Raw genomic sequence first — 15,617 nt, forward strand, 5'->3', positions numbered from 1 at the left:
ACTCGGGTTTTCAAATGAAATTAATGTTTTATCAAAAATACCATGAATATGCAAACTGTTTAAAAGCTTCCGCAATAAGAAAACGTTTTGAAATTGAATAACGATTCGTAAATGAATAATGTTTTGGAAATGAACGACACGATTTGAAATTAACATAAGATAATGAAAACAATGGTTAAATAGAAAAAGGGATTTAGCGACAACATATTTTTCGAAAAGCACTACCTTGTGACATCGTCAGATTTGGCCATAACATCTAGTCGGGTCTGGGGTGTTACACATACTACAGGGGTCAAACGGCCGTGCAGTCAGGCCATGTGACTCACACGGCTGAGACACAACCCCATGTCTCAGGCCGTGTGGGCATTCAAAGTAGGGACACACGGCCGTGTCCCAGCCCGTGTCCATGCCCGTGTAACTCTCAGACTTGGTTCACACAACCAAGCCACACGCCTGTGTGCCAAGCCGTGTAACTCTCGAAATACAACTTTTAAAAACCTATAGGGGACACACGGCCGTGTCGCATGGTCGTGTGTCACACACGACTGAGACACACGCCCGTGTCTTAAACCGTGTGGACAAGAAATAGGCCAATTTCAAGCCATTCCTTTCACTCATTTCAAGCTCACACCTACAAGACATTTGCACATACAATCAAGCTTTCAATCATACCTAAAATATGCATAATAAGACCAATTCAATAGGTCATTTATCTATACAACCAATATGCCAAAAGGCACCTCAAACATAATTATCAAATCAACCCAAATATATGCACATTTACCATTTATCATCTATTTTGTCTCCATGCCAAAACATAGCATAATTGACCATATTCCAAAACACAACCAAACATGCTAAATTGGTCATTCAAAGTATAATTTCATTTGACCATCCCAACACCAACCATGTAAGCATCAAAACCATCTAAATGACACCAATCTAGCCAATTCCAAATGGATCCAACAACCAACATATATACATACCAAATTTGACTCATGCACATCCATTCAAACCTTTATAAAGCATGCCATAACTTGAACATGTTGTGGTCAATCTATCACCTACCATTTTAGCCATTCCAACAAGCATTAATTCATTGTCAAGTGACACATATCAATAAGACCTCACAAGTACCAAGGTTACACCAACCACAATGATATATACATGTCAAACTCATCAAACTAACATATATCACAATTCCACCTATACATGCCATTATAACCTTGATCAAGACATCAAAATCTATCGATAAAATTGATGGATAGTGTGATGGATCTCTGACTAGCTTCCAACTCGATTGAGCTTTCGATAATCTGTAAAGTAAGAGAAAGACAACCACATAAGCAATGAATGCTTAGTAAGCTCTTATAAACTTTAAACATAACATTCCATTTTAAATATGAACTTTATAAATCATAAATAAACCTATACCAATGCTTAAAGATTTATCAAACTATATAACTATCAATTCACAAATGAATAGGTTCATTAACATCCCGAATACTTTCCATTTATACCATAATAAGGTCTTATAAACTGAATTACATAATCATCAACCTTTTCTTAAAATGGTGAACCATTTCATTTACTAACTTATCATTCCATTTACTTAGCATAAGCTTAATTACGTTATCAGTTCATGAATCAGTGTATCTATTCATGACATAAGTCACATATATCATAAGTAAATTCCTTCCTTACAAGTAAGTCCTTTAACTCAACAATCCTTTCTATTTAATCATATTTCGTCACATCTATGAACTTATTATTTCAGTATCTATTATCACCGTTTCATTTGAATAAACATCAACCATACCACAAGCTAGTGCATTTAAACATAACTCTTTCACATTTAACTAATAATCATTCTGTAATTCATCATTCGTCTCAAACTTTCCTATAAACATGTCATTCTAGAATCACTTACCTTCACTAAATAAGATCGAGCTAAATGAATAAATTAATCATACATGTTATACATTTACGAAGCACTTATAGGCTTAGTATTGAAAATGGTTCATCGTATACTTCCTATACTATAATAATTCAACCCAAACTCATTTGCATATGTATATAAACATATATATTTAACCAAATAATCATCAATATAACGATACTCACATATGATCAAGTAATTCATTTAACATTTAACATTACTAATATCTTGACTATACATTAGCCTTTAACATTAAAATAATTATGTAAATTCCATTCACAGTTAGCCCAACGAACTAGTAACTTGACTCGGATACTCGGGTAACTACACCACACCAAAGGCATCATGGATACATAACAGGGGCACTGAAGTGTAAACAGGGACACCGTAGTGCGAATAGAGACACAGAAGTGTATACAGGGGCACCGAAGTGCAAATCTCGTACAAGTGCACATGCTAACCCTATTGGCATGCCAATTGTATCCTAGTGGTTACTACGTTCAACCGGGCATTTCATGTAATCCATTTCCTTTAAACATATTTATCATTCAAGGGCACTTCATCGTTCCCGTACATATTATATAATATCAATACATATATTCATGTTGTCAATGTACCATCACAAAAATTAACATCATCTATTAATCACTTTCATATTTCTCGATATGCAAATTGTAACAATTCATAATCATTCTGAAATCGCATATCTCACATTTCATAAATATTCAATAGTTTTCTAATAAATCATTTCTCACCTTATATTCAGTTATAATATTTCAAGTTTCAACGCACATTTTCAACATCATATATAAGTATATACATTCACAAATAAGCAATAACATTATTTATATATATGGGTATGTACAATTCTATACCTACGAACTTACCTGGCTGAATTGCAGAAATGACAAAGTACAATGGCTTTTTCGTAATTTCTAATCTCTTCGATTTTCCACTCAATCTTTATCTAAATTAATAATTTCATTCAATTTATTAATTTATACAGTAAAATAATGTATTATAATTCAATTTAGTCATTTTTAAATTTTTACAAAATTACCCCTAAAGTTTTACTTTTATTCAATTTAGTCCCTGAGCCTAAAACATGCAAATTAATCAATTTCACCCAAAATTGAGCCTGGCCAAATACTCATGGCATCCAATACAGCCTATTATTGCAACAATTTCACACCAAATCCTTATACTTTTACTATTTTAACAATTTAGTCCCTAATTAGAAAATTCATCAAAAATCACTTACTAAAATACTTTAAAATAAAAAATAATATCTCAAATTCATCATTTAACATCTAAAATCACAAGGTTCATCAATGGCTACATTCAAAATCTTTAACAATTTCAAAATTAAAGGTACGGGTTAGCTGGACCTAATTGCAACAATCTTAAAAATATATAAATTATTAAAAGCCGGTAATAATTGCATGAGGAATTCACCATGCACAAACCTAGCTTCATTTCCATGGACATTCGGTTGTACTTGGTGAAGAAAACCAAAAAGATGATGATAATTTAACATTTTGTTTTCTTTTAATTAATTAATTATAAAATTTACCATTTTGTTCTCTTAATATCATCCAATTTCATGCTTTTAGTTGCCCAAAACCGCCCACTAAAACCTTAAATGGTTTAATTACCATTTAAGTCTCTTTTCTTTATTCAATTAACCATTTAATCATTCAAATCAAATAGCGATCAAATTTTATATCTTTTACAATTTAGTTATTTTAATTAATTAACTATCGAAACATTAAATTTTTTTCAACGAAACTTTAATACCACCTTAATGACACTCCATAAATATTTAAAATTTTTACGGCTCGATTTATAGAAACAAGGTCCCGATACCTCATTTTCTAATACTTGAGTCATACCACTTGAACTTAATTAATCACTTATATAACATAAACTATCAAATCAAAATCCATTTTAAAATAATATTTGACTCATAAATATTAAATAATAATATTTGTGAACTTACTCGTCAGATTTGGTGGCCCCGAAACCACTATTTCTGACACCACTGAAAAATGACTGTTACACGTTTTTAGGGGATAACCCCACATCAATGCTTTTTTCCTTAATGTCAGGAAAAAACGCACTGACATGGACGTACTTTTGCCCGTGCTCGGACTAAATTTTCAAAAAAGGTACTTTTTTAAAATATTACAAAAATAGATCAATTTTTTGAAAATTTATGAGAATAAGCTTTTATAAAGACCCAAAGTGGAAGCACCATTTTTTTATGCCACCAATTAATGTAAAAATAAAACTTACAAAACAGATCTTTATATAGACTCAAAGTCTCATTTCTCTTGTTTTCTTAAACAATGTGGGATGTGAGATATGTGTGTAATGACCCATTTTCAGTGAAATCAAAATAGTGGTTTCGTGACCACAAATCTGAGCTAGAAAGAAAATTTATCTTAATATTGTGGTATGGTCTATACTATGATAGGAATGTTGCATGAAAATTTTGATAAGAAAATTTTATTGATTATATGGTTAAATTGATTTAAAAGGATCAAATAAAAAAATATGCATTCATGGGACTCGTTCGGTAAATTGGATTCGTAAATATTTATTATAAATATTTACAAGTTAGTTGTGTGTCTAATTAGGTTTTGATTAGGTGAATTTGACTTAATTAGAAGTAATTAGGAAAAGGATTAGATTGAAATACGTGTGAAAGTTTAATTATAGATTACGAAAAGTAAAAAGGACTAAATAAGAAATATGCCATTATTATAAATTGAGGCGGTTTAACAAAAAAATCTAAGATATTTTTAATTTAAAATATATATTATGTTATGTTTACTTAATTAATAAGTATGTTATTGTATTATATTATTATACTATTATATATATATATATATAACAAAAGAAAGAAAAGAAATAAGAAAGAAACAGAACTGAAACAGAGAGAATAGGTAGAAAGAAGAAAGAAAAGAAAAAAAATTTGGGATTTCAAGGTTTCAAACTTAAATTGGTAAGTCAATTTAATTTATTTTCTTGTAATTTTAAGTTTTTATGATCCTAGAACAAAATACTATTAGGTATATGTTGAAATTTTGAAAGTTAGTAGATTTTTAGTGTAGTTTATATTGAATTAATGGATGAATTAGAGATTGAATTGATGGAAATTCAAACTAAAATTGGGAAAAAGGATTAAATTGTGAAATAAGTTATAAGTTTAATGCAATAAGGATTAAATTGTAAAAAAATTCAAAATTAAGGTTTATTAGTGAAAATTTGAGAGTAAGTTAAGTTATAAGTAGAATTTAAGTAAAAATAAGGTATAAATTGTGATAAAAATAGAAATAATTTTAGTTATAGATTAAATTGAAATGTGAGCTAAGGTAAGAAATGATGAATTTATTATATCATACATGTTTATTTTATTAAATGGTATAGGAAAGTCATATGATTGTTTTTCTCTAATATATAAATGTTATATGTTTTATATGAAATTGAAGAGAAAGAAAAGAAAGGAGAGGACCTAATTGAAGAATATGGAAAATAGAAGGCTAAGGAGTGAAGGAAGACATCATCTCAACCTTTTGTTGTAAGTACTACAAGATTTTTAAATTATTTTAATTAAATGCTTATATTATAGTATAGAATTATTTAGAAATAAAAATGTAAAATATATATATTTAAATTTATAAAATAAAATCATTATAAAATAAAAGATTATGGAACTATGAAATTTGTAAAGAAAATTATAGATGGAGAATATAAGATGGTATATTGTTTGAACATTAAGTAAATGTTGTGACAAAAATATATATATATATATATGTGTGTGAAAAAGGTGTGATATTTGTGAATCGAGAAATATGCACTAAATTGTAATGATGGAGAAATGAGAAATATTTTTCGAAATATTTTTGTAAAGTATTTAAATGTATGAAGTTCAGTTTTAATGCCCAAGTAGATGGAATTTAGAACTACTAGGATATTAGTGGCATGCCATTAAGGAACCTTAGCGCGCTCTCTGATTATTGGCACGTCAGTGCTTTCTGTTTAGCACATATGTGCTCTCTGTATAGCACTTTATGCTCTCTGTTCATTAGTGCATAATAATGTACCTCTGTATTTGTTCCGTATATCCGGTGTGATCTATAAAATCTACTTTGGGCTAAGAATATGAGTTGTGAACAAAAGCGAATCATCAACGTGTTAAGTTTGAAAACTTACAAAAAAAAGATATATTATATTTTATTAATATATAGCATAGCTAAATAAACTTATATGTATGTAAATATGTATTAACGGAATGAATTTAAAATATTTTATTAGGATTTATTATCTATTTATTATTGTAGTGCTTACTAAGCCTTCACCGGCTTAATGCGTTTAATTTTAACGCGTAGGTTCAGTTAGACTCGAAAAGGTAAAGTCGGGCTAGAAGATTTCTCATCTCATCACATCCTCAAGAGCTTCAAAAATAGGTACCATATTTTGAATTAAAATGGCATGTACATTGGTAGTTTAGTTGTGTTCCCATGTATTAGGGACTAAAATGTAAACTCTTTCAATTCTATCTATTTTGAGGTACTTGAAGTATTTTGGTACATATGAAATGAAATAGTGAAACTATAAGTATGTTTGCAAATATGGTTGGTAAGTTAAAATACTATGTACAAATGTTTTAATTAAACAATATCTAGCCATAACCGTTTTGGCACCAAATGTAATAGTCTTATACCGAGTCTGTACGATTGGACCGGGTATAGGGTTGTTACAATGTGTATATATAGACTCGTGAATAGGTTTGCAGCTTGTTCCTAAACAATGTGGGATTCCTTCCTCTTTTAACTAACAACATAAGATTAAAGGCTACACTATATTTTATATTTTTTTTACTTATAGAGTTTAAATTTTTTTTACAAAAAGTTAACATTTGTTACATTATAAATAAAAATTTTAAACCCTATAAGTAAAAAAATTATAAAATATAAAATGACGTGGGATTTGGTCTCTTCTTGTTTGAAGATGACCAAATGGGTTTGAAGTAAAGGTGTTTAGAGGATATGTGGAAGATTATATAGTATTTGTCATTAATGCAATCTTGTTTTGTTGCATTTGATTTTTTTAAAGCAAATTCATTGTATATACTTCAATACCAATATTATTAGATATCCACTAAAAAGATTATATAGATTTATTTATTGAACACTAAAATTTGATGCAAACAATCAATATAATGTGTAGGTATGAAACTATTAATGAATCAACTCATATACATTTCTTTTCTTTTCAAATGAATGAATGTTATATTGAAACAAAAATCATTCACGATAAAGAATTTTATACATATGTAATATAAAACCGATTATGAAGTTGTCTATTCTTATGTATTTAAGGTAATTTTTTATCACTTAATTATACAAGGTAATAAAATAGTCATTTAATTATGTTTTTTTTTGAATCATTTATTTATAAAAGTTACAAAGTTGTCATTCAACTATTCAAATTTGTCTTCTTCTTCTTCTTTTTTTGTTACATACCTTAAATTTCAAGATAATTAGGTGACCAAAAAATTACTAATAGTTGAGTGATCATTTTATAAGTTTTTATACTTTGATAGTCAAAAAGTCATAGTTAAGTGACTATTAATGTAATTTAATCTAGATATAAAAATATGAAAATAATTATTATATTTATGTATATTATATATTTCTATAAAAAAACTTATTTAACATAATTATATACTATGTTTAAATAGATTATCTATCTAGTCAAAATACATCTAAAATAAATTTATCAACATTCATTAGGTGATGAAAATTAAATTAAAATTAGGATTAAAAATTAATGAATATAGTAAAATATTTAAAAAATAATATTTAAAAAAGAGATCAATTTTTTTAAAATTAAAAATATATATACTATCTGAGTACCAAATATTCACCATTTATTTATTAATCAAACATTCATAAAATAAAATAAAATAAATAATAATAAAATTAAAAATATAACTTCGAATTGAAATAATGAAAAATTATTTTAAAAATTAGAATTGTATGGATATTAACTTCAAACATTTAAAATTGAATAGAAGATTATTGCATGTATAAGTTTCATATGTGCAATTTGTTCTCTTTTTTTAATGGTCCTTTGTATATGCTAACAATTCTAAAATACAACAAGATTAAATATCTCAAAATATAATTTTATAATATGAGAAAATATTAACAAAATATTAAAAATAGAAATTGTTTTGTAAAAATTATAAAATATAGTGTAGCCTTTAATTTTATGTTGTTAGTTAAAAGAGGAAGGAATTACACATTGTCTAGGAATACACTGCAAACCTATTCATGAATCTATATATACACATATCTCACATCCCACATTACTTAAAAAAAAAAAAAGGAGAAATGAGACTTTGGGTCTATATAAAGATCTGTTTTATGAATTTTATTTTCACATTAATTGGTGGAACCAAAAAAATTTTGATACTGCCACTTTGGGTCTTTATAAAGGCTTATTCTTGTAAATTTTTCAAAAATTAGTCTATTTTTGTAATATTTTTAAAAATAACTTTTTTTTTTAAATTTAGTTTGAGCATTAGGCAAGCCTAACACAAGAAAAAAAGTGCCGATGTGGAAGCCCCTCCTCCCGTTGCTGCTGCTGTTTCCCCCCACTCCTTCCATGGCTTCCCTCTTCTTTTTCTTTGCTTCTCTTTAAATTTTTTAAATAAACTTTGAGGTTTTGCTAAAATGTCTACATGCTAGTTTTCCACCATCATTTCCTTAGATTTCAATAGGAGTTTTTACGGAGTTAGAGAGAGAAAATGAAAGCTAGAGGGACTAAATTCGCAAAATAAAACTAAACTTTCAAAAATAAAAGTATGAATTAAATTCCAAATATAGGAAAAAGCAAAATAACTTTGATCATATTGTAACATTTAAAGTTTTACTCTATAATTTAGCCAAATATAAATAAGACAAAGCTAGATGAGAATCATACTAGTGCCTATAAATGGATTGCTCCATCTAAAATCTAAAAGCAAAGTGAAAATAACAAGAAAAAAATACCTGTGATCTGGATGAGAAGGGGAAGAATATATAAATCATTCATTCAACTCTTATGAAATTAAAGAATCAGAATTTGATTACAAAAACCAAGCTACAGTGGTCCCCCTTGATTGGCAAGAACTGTTATATCCAGATTAACAACAAAAGAAAGCTACTACTTTGGACCTACATGACACAACTTATATGAAATAGTACGTGAGTATACATACATACATAAATACATACATACACTGTTGCTGCAGTTAAAGGTGATCTATATATTGCATCGATCATATCCAAAGAACCATGATGAGTTTTCTGCAAGTTTTGATGATAACTCACCATCCTCACCGTTATAGAATGGTTCAAATTCTTCTCGCCATCGCTGGTCACCTGCATCATATTTGGCAATATCAATCTTGTCATAAGAAGGTCGTTTGGCTTCTTTAGGTAGACGCGATTCTGCTAGCAGTTCTTTAAGAGTGCTAATCTCATACTCATGTTTTCGCTTTAATTTATCAATCTTTTTGTGAGCCTTATCAGTTTCTTGTTCTGCTTCCATTGCTCGCTTCTGCAATTATTTTAGAACAGAAGGAAATGAGAACAAAGCAAAAATTAAAATTTATGAGCTTTGCTAAAGACATCTTGGGAAAGCATACTAAAGGAAATTTTTTTTGAGAAAGGAGAAATATAAGATACAGAAGAAGCTTACTACTTACTAGGTCTAACAAGTCTAACTGCAGTGTTATTTAATGTTCTCTGATTTCAAAGTACAAGCGTTCCATCTGGAAAGTATCTTATATTGCCTCATCCACATTTACTTGGAAAATCAATAAATTGAAAGACAATGCTATTTATTACTCTTCCAGCAAAAGCATTTAAAATCAATAAATTAGAAGACTGAACAGACACTTCAACATCTAAAATCAAATATGAAAGCTATCTTAGTTACCAGTTATGGCCTTAAGCTCAAAACTGAATATGTAGCAACAATCATAAGCAAGCAGTCAAAGTTAAAGTGCATGAAAACATATCAATAAGTTAGCTTACTTGAGCAGCTGCTACAGCTTCCTCTGCTTCTTTTAGCCGTACAAGCAATTCGCCTGCAGCCTGGACTGCTTCAGCAGTTTCCCTCAGTTGAGCCTGGAGTACTTTATTTTCATCCCTAAGATATAGTCTCTCCTTTTCCGTTTGCTCTTTCAATGCAGAAATTTCAGCAGCAAGTGCATTTATGAACTTAGATTCAGCACCCCTGACTCCTGCCCTAGCAGCTGCCTTTTTAACATCATCTATTCCCTCTCGAATTCGTCTATGCCTTGCAAGCAATTGAATATGTTTTTCCTCAAGATCTGCATACTGTTCAAGCATTCTTGCATGTCCCTCCATAGCCATCTGCATTGCTTCCTTTAATTCTTCTGCACATTTTTTCTCCATATCTAGTTCCTGCTTCCTTCTTTCAGCCAGCAACCTGGCTGCATCAAGTTCAGTCCTCAATTCTTCTGCAAGAGAAATCCATTTGCTTTCTGCCTCAGTCCACCGAATTCTCTCTTGTTCAAATTTTGCTTCAGCACTAACCTCACTCGTCCCTGGTATTGCACTAAGAGGTGGTTGCACATTTGGATCACATGAATAAGTCAACTGCAGTAGAGAATTTTGTCTTCGAGCTAATGTGGAAGAAGAGTCTATATAATACCGTAACTGGTTTCTTAAATCCTGAATTTCCTCTAACAGTACTTCCCTCTCACCCAAATCATGAAAACTTCGAAACTGCTCCAACTCATCCTGAACTCTTTTTAACTCAATCTTTGTTCTTAAAACCTCCGGATGATTATAATATTTCTCCTTCAAGAGCTGAAGGCAAATAGGTAAGTCATAGATGCATAAAAGATATTTAACTAAGAAATGCTTAAAGCCCAAGCACATACCTTGTGCTCATGTGCGAGGGAAGCTAGCTCTGCTCCCAAGAATTCCTCAGTAGGTAAAACACCATCCATAAGGCTCTCAAGGCGAAGAATTTTATCTTCTCTTGTCTGCCCAATAATAGCATTGCATTCTCTTTCATGTTTGTACTGTTGCACCTGTAAATAACAGCCCGGTAAATATAACATCAATAGTTGACAATGAAGATGGCCACAGACCACAGTTAGCTGCTAGTACAATTACAAAGGAACCTACCAAACGGTTTAACTGCATTATTTCGGAAGCTTGTTTGGCACAGAACTCTTCAAGAGCCATTTCTCTCCTGATAGATCCAGCCAAAACCTTCTCCACAGCCTGTGCAACAGAAAAATAAGAAACGTCAATTATGCTGAAGATATGAATCTGCAATGCCATAACCTGGACCTCTTACCTTTGGAACTTGCTTCTTGGTTTTCTCAGAAGACTCTGATTCATCAACAGGGACTAACTGCAAGTTTGAGCTTTCATTGTTCTCTTTGCCCTCCAGATTTGTTCTCTCTTTACAATTAGTACAAAGAAATACTAGCCGTTCTTCTCCTTGAATCTCGTAATCTTGAGGAAAAGTTTGAATTCCAACATCAACTTTGAAAGCAGCAATGGTTGGCTGGGAATCAGCAGGTTTTAATGAAAAATGATATGATCTCCTCAATGCTAAACTCCGACCAATAATCTCAAGACCTCGATGAAGGCTAGCTGCCAAGTGTTCTGTTGGTGTGATAGCTTCTGGGCCATCATTCTTAAGGCCTTTCTGCAAAGCAGTGACCACTGATGATGTCCTCAAACTCTTTGTTCTCTGGTTAACTTTAGGTGAGACACTTGATGTTGGGGATTTAAGAATCCCAGGGGAATTTCCATCAGTTGTTTCAATAGTTAGACAGTCTGGATTCTCTTGGATACTTTCATGAGCAGGAATAATGTTTGGGGATCTCGTAGCAGGTTCAACACGATCAACAGCCATAATTTCAGAGGTTTTAGGCTCTTCATATATTTCTTCTTCAATGTGAGCATCAGTATCCTCAACATTTCGTGCTTTGCCACATTCAGATGCATTAGGCCCTGGATCACTAGCACATCCTATCTCGGACGTGGGATTTCCGGAATCTGATTCAATTATCTCTAGTTTGGTCACTTCATTTGAATGGTTACATATATCAGATGATCGCAAACCTATTTGAGCAAAAAGATTCTCAACAGCTTCCTCATCTATTTCCATCTCCTCGTCACCATCTTCATCAACATGAGGTAATACCCTTGGATGATTGAGGCTAAATTTTAACAAATTCAAGCTTCTGCGGGCTTTCCATCCAGTTGAGTAACCTGCATTTGGATCAGCTTGGTTGTTACCATTAGCTTTCATTCGATGGAGTTCATCCTGTATGGTTCCATCAACTTTGTTAGATTCACATTTATTGCATAACTGATTTTTTTTTTTGGGGGCGGGGGAGGGGAGGATTATGAGAATATACCTTGAGCTGTTGAATCACCTCACGTAGAAATTTTACATCATCCTGCATTACTTCATTAACAACTGCCTTGTTCTTGATTGCCTTTGCACGCTGAGCAAACCGTAGTGTGCTGAATGTTTCACTCTTACAGCTGCATTATTACTTGCGTAAACTTCCCTTCCAAAAAGTAAAAAGACTAAGGGGGGAACTTAAGTAAAATAGGATGTCTTCTTATTTACCTTTGAGCTGGAGAAATTGCACAGACCATTGCTAATTTTGCATTGCCACCAAGAGATTCCTGCAATAAAAATGTCAACTTGGAGTCTCTGTAGGGGATATGCCTTTGTTTTCCAGTTTGGGAAACTTCAGCAAGAATGTTTATCAAGTTCCTGAACTCCAAATATTATGTAAAATTAGCAAAAGGTGCTAGCTTGTAACACAATTAAAACAACTGTTGTATACTTTTCAGTGTGTAACTGGAAACCTACATCAGTAAAGATGACATGTTCAGTACTATATTTTGCCAACTCTGTCAAATAAGAATTGATCCAGAGACTAGAGTTTCAAGTAAGGATGCTAGGAAGGAAAGGATGAAAAAAGCATACCCAAGCTGTGAGAGTGAACGGTTAATATTGCCTGCCTCCTTTAAGCGCTCCCCTGCAGCACCAGTTAACTTTTGTCGCTCTGAGCCAGCTAGATCAACAAAATTTATCCGGCTTGTTTTAAAGCTACTTACACCGTCAGCCACACTCTGTAACAATAAATAGTACTTCTGAATCCCTCGAGTATAATTGAGAGAGGAAACCCAAAAATAGGATATATTTTTCAATTGTTGTGCAGATCATTAGATCCTTGTATGTTTATTATTTACAGAAATTAGCAAATAAACAATGCCATTGTACTTGAGAAAATTCCTCATTGTAGAGCAGCAAAATTAGTAATTTGATGCCACCAATTCGTAACTGGAAGAGTTATATTTGATCAAACATAAACATTAGAAACACAAAATTAACCACCTGAAATTCAAAGCATTATTACCTTGCACCGAGATTCAACAACACAAGTAAAAACACTATGTGAACGAGAACTTTCAGCATTGATACTAGTCGCACCTGTTCTTCTATTCGATAATCCCTACATTCAAGAGCAGCTTGTAATTTTAACATCTTAAAAATTGGCCTATTCAAATAGTCATGCTTCCAATTCACTTTTATCTACTGGAATAAATCGATCAAGCTGATTGGAAAATTAAATCATACATAAAAATGTTCTATTTCTCGGAATAAAAAGTTGAACATTGGCATTCTAAACATAAAAATTGAAGATTTTCTTCATGAGCGTCTACAAGCAAGAAAGCAATGAAAAATAAGAATCTGAAAGAAAAAAAAAAAAAACCTTTAGCAATAGCTTAGTCACATCCCTCATCGAATTTACATACTCTTCTGTCAAATTCTCAACATAGACGCCAGATTTTACATCTTCTCTGATCTGGATGAAAATGATAAAACATTATAAGAAAACCCAATCTTTTCGTCTGGTAAGAAAATGGCAATTGAAAAGTTAAATAACTATCCATTCTACCTGCAGGTTTCCTTGATTTGGATCCAATAAATCTGTTATTTGCTCATTATATATCTGCAAAAGGAAATTGGGAATCAAGTGATAAGGAGCAAGAATAATACAACTCTAAGCAGTTCAATTATGTCAAAACTAAGAATCACAATAAGTCATTTAACTGTACCTCTAGAAAAGAACAGCGACACTGATACTTGAGCTGTTTATCAGCATGGTTAATTTGCTCCTATAGAATAAAAAAGGTCAAAACACAAACTATTGAAAACGGTTCAATCTTAAAATAATAATAAAAAAATCAGCAAATTCACTGATGAACATAAATTCAAAAATTTTACCTCATTGATGCGAGCAAACAGTCGCTGAAACACACGAGAAGTTAAACCCTGTTGATCACTTGATAAATTTTCTTCCAACAAGGCATTGGCTGGACCCCAAATCGTATAAGTCTTTCCACTTCCAGTCTGATGAAATCATATCATTCAGATCCAGAAATTGAGAAAGGTTAAAAAGCAAATAAAAAAGTAATTCAAACATAAAAATCAAAGAAAATGAAGAAGCAAGTACCTGACCATAAGCAAACACGGAGCTGTTGAACCCAGCAAGACAATTTTCGACAACAGGCGCTCCTACGAGCTGGAAGATATCTAGCTGCAGTAAAATTTTTAAAATTCCAAAAATTAGGCCATTTCAGAAATAATTGAACATATGGAAATTAATAAAATAAGCTTATTAGTGCCTGAGTTGCATCCGAGTTGGCGACTGAGTCAAACGTGAAGGTCTGTCCACTGATGCTCAAAGAATCACCGGTAATTTTCTGGACAATCGTTTCCCCTTCTTCCTCTTCTTTAATAGGTGGTCGCATCCTTATAATCACCTTGAAAGAAAATTAGTTAAGTGTTTTTTTTTTTAGATTTTTTGAACCTAATAATCAAATAATTCAAAATTATAAAAAGGAAATACCTTGACACCGGAATCGGAAGCTCCCGAGACGGAGTTTTCGGAGAGGGTTTCAGTGAAAAGTTTGCGTTTGAGAGGGTTGGAGGAGGGGGGACGAGGGGGCAGTGGACACTTGCTCTTAGCCATTGAGGTGGCGGTGGCGGGGGAAAGTTGGGAGTTGGGATCTGGAGGCGGAGTGTTCTCTTTGGAAGATTTTTTATGTTTTCGCTTGGATTTGGGAGGGGTAGGGTTTGGGGAAGAAGAATTCTCCATCGGATCTCTCAAGTTTGTGTTTCTTGGTAACATGAAATGCTTCATTTTTGCTATTTTCTTTCTGTTTTTGGTTGAAAAGAAAAAGAGAGAGAGAAAGGTGATGCAGTGAGGGAAAAATAGCCGTTCATAGAAGAGAGAATTTGAATTGGGGATTTGAAATTACATGTTGGATCTGGAGCGTGGCTCTGTTTACAAGACTGGCCAGTCGGGTTGGCCCAAACTTTTCTTTTTCTTTTTCTTTTAAATTTTGGTTTAATATTCTATTTGGTACCTGAACTTGACTTTTTTTCTAATTTGGTACTTATACATTTTTTTGTCCAATTTGGTACTTGAACTTGACATTTTTTCCCTAATTTGATATCTGAAGTTGACATTTTTTTAATTTGGTACTCAATCTTTTTTGGGTCTAATTTGGTACCTAATCTCTATTTTTTGTCTCGATTTGGT

General features: G+C 31.8%; 1 protein-coding gene across 1 annotated transcript; it reads right to left on the reverse strand.

Moving 5' to 3' along the window:
* Positions 1-9,022: 9,022 nt before the first annotated feature.
* LOC105766200 (kinesin-like protein KIN-12B) lies at positions 9,023-15,312 on the reverse strand. Its single transcript, XM_052630134.1, has 16 exons — positions 14,922-15,312; positions 14,703-14,835; positions 14,526-14,614; positions 14,297-14,422; positions 14,128-14,187; positions 13,968-14,021; positions 13,782-13,874; positions 13,425-13,520; positions 12,992-13,137; positions 12,626-12,775; positions 12,408-12,537; positions 11,333-12,313; positions 11,158-11,256; positions 10,908-11,060; positions 10,033-10,833; positions 9,023-9,553 (listed from the first exon to the last, which is right to left on the reverse strand). The coding sequence occupies exons 1-16, from the start codon at positions 15,213-15,215 to the stop codon at positions 9,257-9,259; spliced, it is 3,702 nt and encodes a 1,233-aa protein (XP_052486094.1). The 5' UTR covers positions 15,216-15,312; the 3' UTR covers positions 9,023-9,256.
* Between the last annotated feature and the right edge of the window lie 305 nt (positions 15,313-15,617).

This window comes from Gossypium raimondii, chromosome 5, assembly GCF_025698545.1.
Source record: "Gossypium raimondii isolate GPD5lz chromosome 5, ASM2569854v1, whole genome shotgun sequence".
Classification (NCBI taxonomy): Eukaryota; Viridiplantae; Streptophyta; class Magnoliopsida; order Malvales; family Malvaceae; genus Gossypium; species Gossypium raimondii.